The sequence below is a fragment of the Salmo salar genome, chromosome ssa22 (assembly GCF_905237065.1).
Source record: "Salmo salar chromosome ssa22, Ssal_v3.1, whole genome shotgun sequence".
NCBI lineage: Eukaryota > Metazoa > Chordata > Actinopteri > Salmoniformes > Salmonidae > Salmo > Salmo salar.
The window spans coordinates 39343479-39349478 of record NC_059463.1 but is presented as its reverse complement, the minus strand read 5'-3'; the positions used below and the strand labels follow the sequence as shown (position 1 = coordinate 39349478).

At 41.0% G+C, this 6000-nt stretch overlaps 1 protein-coding gene across 2 annotated transcripts in view; it reads right to left on the bottom strand.

Moving 5' to 3' along the window:
• LOC106583528 (receptor-type tyrosine-protein phosphatase gamma) overlaps window positions 1-6000 on the bottom strand; it is a 255055-nt gene continuing 249055 nt past the window's right edge. For both annotated transcript variants that reach the window (XM_045705290.1, XM_045705291.1), the window contains exons 21-29: window positions 5832-5967; window positions 5419-5565; window positions 5104-5197; window positions 4759-4835; window positions 4239-4367; window positions 3968-4114; window positions 3512-3654; window positions 3294-3429; window positions 1-3026 (exon numbers count right to left, since the gene is read on the bottom strand). In XM_045705290.1, the coding sequence (XP_045561246.1) occupies window positions 2880-3026; window positions 3294-3429; window positions 3512-3654; window positions 3968-4114; window positions 4239-4367; window positions 4759-4835; window positions 5104-5197; window positions 5419-5565; window positions 5832-5967 (1156 nt within the window). In that variant the 3' untranslated portion in view covers window positions 1-2879. The remainder of the gene's footprint in view (window positions 3027-3293; window positions 3430-3511; window positions 3655-3967; window positions 4115-4238; window positions 4368-4758; window positions 4836-5103; window positions 5198-5418; window positions 5566-5831; window positions 5968-6000) is intronic.

The window sequence follows — 6000 nt, the reverse complement described above, 5'->3', positions numbered from 1 at the left end:
TTGAAGTACATCAAAACCAATACTTTATTTAATGTATAGCAATACAATTTACGTATTAAATAGCACTATTAAACTTTAATAACATTATATCATATCACAGTACCATAGTAATGCAACACCATGGTACTATCATACAATGACAGAATATAATAAATGGAAAAAACATTTCTTTATCTTCAAGTTTACAAAATAGAATGAATGCTGAACTTGCTTAGATGGATTGAGGCAGCAAACTTTACTCAGTGACTCCCTAGATGTCTTCCATTCATAGCACAAATTGGTCTGGTGTAGTCTATAATAAAAGTCTGATATTCAAATGGGCAGTAATAACATTCTTTACCCCGACAGAACAAAAAAGAATCATGGTACCCTATTCACTATATAGTGCACTCTTTTTCATCAAATGTATTTTATTTTATTTAACCTCTATTTAACTAGGCAAGTTGGCTAAGAACAAAACCCCTATGGGACTCCCAATCACGGCCAGCTATGATACAGCCTGGAATTGAACCAGGGTCTGTAGTGATGCCTCTAGTACTGAGATGTAGTGCCTTAGAACGCTGCGCCACTCAGGAGCCAAAAAGTATGGCGCTATATAGAGAATAGGGTGCTATTTTAGATGCAGTAATGGACTTGTGCTGGAATGTGATGTCGGTCTACTTGTTTATTTGGAGACTTGGGGCTCTATTCGCTGAAGCGTTACAGATTGCATTATAGAAATGTAAAGGTAATTTCCAACATGCAGCGTTTATGTGAATGCAGTCTCCGCTAACGCAGGAACATTACCTTTACATTTCTATCAAGTTGTAATGCTGAACTTCTGCGACAAGGATGGAATAGAGCCCTTAATTCCTACATATTCTCCACAAATGCAATGAGTGAGAGTAGGATAATGTTAAAGAAAAAAGCTTAATATGAAAATATAAAAGTCTATGATGATCACACAGCATAGATTATAACTTCCAAGAAGATTGGTCCTTGAAGTAAATATGTACATGACCTTGAAATAGCAAATTACACTAATGTTATAAATGAAATATGATTAAAGCATAAAGTTAATAATAATAATAATAATAATAACAATAATAGTTACAGGCAAAAACATTTTTTTTGCTGCCAATAACCATTTCGTGACAGATGAGCATGTAGGCTGTGCTTACACAGGCAGCCCTATTTTGATATTTTTTTCACTAATAGGTCTTTCGACCAATCAGATCTGAATAAGATCTGATGTAAAAAAATCTGGGATTGGTCAAAAGACTTAGGCGGCCTGGGTAAATGCAGCCATAGTAAGTCAGGACTTTTCTTCAAATGTTGGAGAGTTGTGACTTCATTTAACAAGATACTTGTTGAGAGAGAAGAGCAAAAAATAGGAACAAATAGGAAAATACAGCATGTATGTATCAGTACAGGGTACAGCTACAGGATACAGTATAGGGTAAAGTAGATATTGTGGTTTGGTGTAGGCGTTAGATAAAAACAACCTCTTTTAGCCCAGTTAAAACAACATGGTGCAGTATGGACTGACACATTGGACTGGTTTTTAGGATAAAAGCTTCATGTGACACTTGTTTACATTTTGGGCAAACAACTTTGTTGCAATTTTCAACCATGTCTTTGGTTATAATGACAGTAATACACTTCACCCTCCAGATTATGTTAAAACCAAGAACTCCATTCATATGGTAAAATGAAAGCTATGTTTAATATGAAGTTAAGTCCATTGTAATGGAACAGTTGATGCCAGACGAGTCACATGTAGACCTGGGTTTAGAAACTAACTAGTATAATTTATTAAAACAAATTTGACAATATGGGTCTCAGTGTGTCCAAGCACCAATCCACACAAGGCGAGAGAGGAAATGACAGAGTATACAAAACCAGCTGCTTAATATGATCAAGTATATAGTCATATGGATTACAAAACAATAGAAATCTTAATATAAAGCAATGAATGTTCACAGTAGTTGTTGTAATACCAATTTACAAATAGAATGGAGATATTTGGGTAATATAGGAATAATATGTATAATCTACAGATTATAAATGCTCCTGGGATAAGGTGGGTTTTACTGAATAAGAAGTGTTGGGTACACTTTATTTGGATAGTCCTGATAGAGCATCTACAGATGGGCTTACCATCAAAAAACGATCTGTTGATAAGCAACTGCTTGCTAAGGTTACGGTTAGTTAGGTATAGAATAAGGTTTAGGGTAAGGGTTCAATTTAGGATTAGGATAAGGGTTAGGGCTAGTAGATAGTTTAAATCTTACTGATAAGTCTGTAGAGCATCTACAGATGGACTACGCCAATAAAGTCTTACCGAAGAGTTGACCAGATGATAGTGTTGCAATGCTTGTTAAGTGAGCTGTACTGTCATACACTGAACTGGGATAGTCTGTATTGAGAAATCTTTTCGACTGGATCATGTTGACCTTCAGGGTTGTCCTTGGTCCTCATTCTTCATTCATTGAAGCTAAAGTCTGTTCTTTGCCACAATCCAAAGAGTTCCAATGAGTGTAGAGTACAGTGGAGCCAGGGTCTAGTTAATGGTACTGTATTATCTAACAGGGTTTTAGGCAGTAACACCGACAGTGTAGTGTAAACTGGACAGAGACACTTTCTTTTTCCTCACGTGAAACAATGTAACAGTTAACAACTCTCAGCAGGATAACAATTAAGACAAACAATTATGAAGAAAAAAATAAATATCCAAAAAGTTTATATCAGTGTAAAAAAGGTAATCAGGTTATTCATTTAACCAATAATTCTGGCTAAAAAGGCCTCAAGGAAAGTCCGCCAAAGTTCTCTTTGTTCCTCAGAGTTGTACAAATTAAGTGCCTTCGGATGGTGGTGTGGTCAGTCAGACCAGTAACCAGTCAGACCAGCGACTCCATGCTCTCAGCAGGATCTGATTGGTCCATGATGACCACCACTCCATTAGTGTCCATGTAGATGGGGCTCATCCCACTGTCTCTACTGCTCACCAGGCTCAGCATGGCCTTGTACAGGTACTGGTACTGCTCCTGGAGACAGACACACCGGGAGAGAGGAAGACCGAGAGACAGGTTAACACCACTGTAAATTACTGACAAATGTTACAACTTTAAATGATACTTCTAGGTCTATTCTAAGATTGTTGACATGTCAGAATGAGCAATGACAACCACCAAGTGATATTTGTTCCTATGACTGACTGGAGATTTTGCTTAAGTTAAATAAGTTATTGCTTATTGGCGATTATTGAAGCCTGACAGCACCAATCCTCCTGACTGGGTCAGGGGTGAACTCACTATGTCTGTGAAGACTCCCGGCCTCATGAGGTTGATCATCTTAGCCACCTGATAGACATCCACAGCCCCTTCACTCTCCAACTGCTGAGACAAGGTGGTGAGGGCACACAGAGTCCCTGCAGACACGGCCCCAAACCTACCAGGGACATGGAGGGACATGTTAACACACATACATACTCCTGATATACCAATGCATGCATGCCGACAAACACACTTACTCATCGTGTATAATGGTGGGTCCGTCTCGGGTCATAGCCTCCTCTTTGATGACGTTGATGAGCTCAAAGGTGCCGCTGAGAGGGGCATCAGGGTTGGGCCATTTAGGGCACTGGAAATGTCTCACCTCCAGGACATAGTCATCCTGTTAGTGGGAGAGATATTAGACAGACAGACAGACAACTAGGACACTGACAATACAGTACCGCTACCTCAGGCCAGCACTGTAGTTTAGCTAAAGCCCACTTATCGACACTTAGTTTGTATTAATGGGAATAATAAACTTTTAAATGTATTCAAATACTACTTTCCTATCTAGCTTGAAGGATCACTCTGGGACACACATGGCCCTGCCATCTGTGTACAGGTATGACAGGGTCTGAGAGGGTTTTATACACTCACGCAGGTGAGAGTTTACTTGTGAAGGGTGAAAGGTCAAAGGTGAAGGGTTACTGTACCTGCGTGGCCTCCAAGATGAAGTCGTGGATGATGATCTGTTCTTCGTTAGAGAGACACAGTCTGTCCTTGCTGATCAAGGTGACGGTGAAAGCTAGGCAGTTCATTGCCTCCTCTCTGCTGGGCCAGTACACAAACTCATCCTCAGCCTAAATACACATATGGCAGACATACATGTTAGATGTGTGTAATGTATGTGTGTGTAACCAGGCGAGAACAGTAGAGCGCTACTTGACTAAATGTTATAACCTTCTGGCCAGCTACTCTACTCACCAAACCATGGTTGTCTGCAAGCATGACGATGATTTGGGCATTGTGGTCCCAGATCATTCTCCAGAAGTCTGTGGTGGTGTGGGGTAAAGGATGCTGGGTAATGATGAACTCATTACTCCTGTAGTAACCCTGCGTGGCCCAAGGTAGAAGATCAATATGTAAGCACTCATACATAGTCAACAACTCACAAAATCTTCTATAACATGATTACCCAATTACTTTCACGTTGTCTAAACATCAGAAGGAATTTATTGTGCCAGTTAGGTTTTACATTTGATCTAAATGAGTTTTAAAAGGTTACGATCGGATCGTGATGAGTACTGTGTACAGGCCCTTGTCTCAATTTCTCAGTATTAATTATTCCTTATAATAAATAATTGACTATTATTCAGTAAGAGGCTTCACACAATAACAGTTTGAAATGCAGAGTAATTATAATCATCAAGGGAACAGAAGATATCATTAGACAGAGTGTGTGTGGTGAGCGTTGTGTGGTGTGTGGGGTATAGCAGTATCATACCATTATGTAGGAGGCATTGATATAGTCTGTGCCTTTCATTCCAGGGAGAGGGGCCAGTCCTACGCGAGCTCGTTCCGCTAGAGCGGGAAAACATGTATTCAATCACACCCATGGCCTTAGGGTGCCATGATACAGTACTAGATAATAATGCACATAACTGTTGCTGTGGCATCTACAGCACTTTCCATAACATGGCCAGGTAAATAAACTCTTTCTATAATGTCTCGGGGCGAACTGGCAAAGCATGACACCTCATTATCTCACTCAGTGCAGTAGATGATGGGGAATTGACAGAGAAATTGATAATGTAGCCTAGGATAGTATCTATAGAAATACTGTCCTCACATGGAACTACTGAGGAGTTGCGGTTCTTCTCCTTGTTGCAGTCTTTCTGGGCGCTGAAACACTCCACGAAGCTGCCGTTACTCTGGGTCAGCAGCTGGAGAGATAGAGGTAGCAAGACCGTACTGTGAGATAGAAAAATCTCACCATGAATGGGTTTAATGTTTATTAAGTGTGTATGTGACATGTATTACAGTGTTCAGTACACCGTAGCCCTTCAACTATGGAGTCTCTAAAAGGCTCTATTCCTTATAGTTTGTAAGACATACAGCACGAACTACACTATGCTACACCAAAGGAGTCTGGGGTTCATCATACCCTGAACTGCTTGTCGAGGCGTGTGCGGCCCCCCAGGCCGGGGGTGAGGATGCTGTTGACGTAACCATGGAGCTGCCAGGCGGGTACCTCTGTCTCACTGCCCAGGATGGCCTCCATCAGGGCATCATGGATGAACACGTACTGCTCCTATAGTCCAGGGGGAAGGGCAGAGGGAGGAAGAATTAGACTGGAGAGAACCACTGAGCTTATGGAGAAGATCTCTCTAGCTAGTGTAACATTGTGTAGGAGATGACATTCTCTTCGGAAGTTACTGTAGCTGTATGAACTTTGGAGGTGTATTGGAGGTGTCATTTGTCACACACACACACACACACACACACACACACACACACACACACACACACACACACACACACACACACACACACACACACACACACACACACACACACCTCTGTCTGGACCAGGTAGTTGCGTTGTGTGCGGATGTGTTTGAGAAAGCCCCAGACGTTGACTGTGCTTTTGTCTTTGATCTGCTGCAGCATGCTGTCGATGACGATGTACGTCCCTGTCCGCCCGACTCCAGCACTATACAACCAAAACACATGTTAACTACTAACT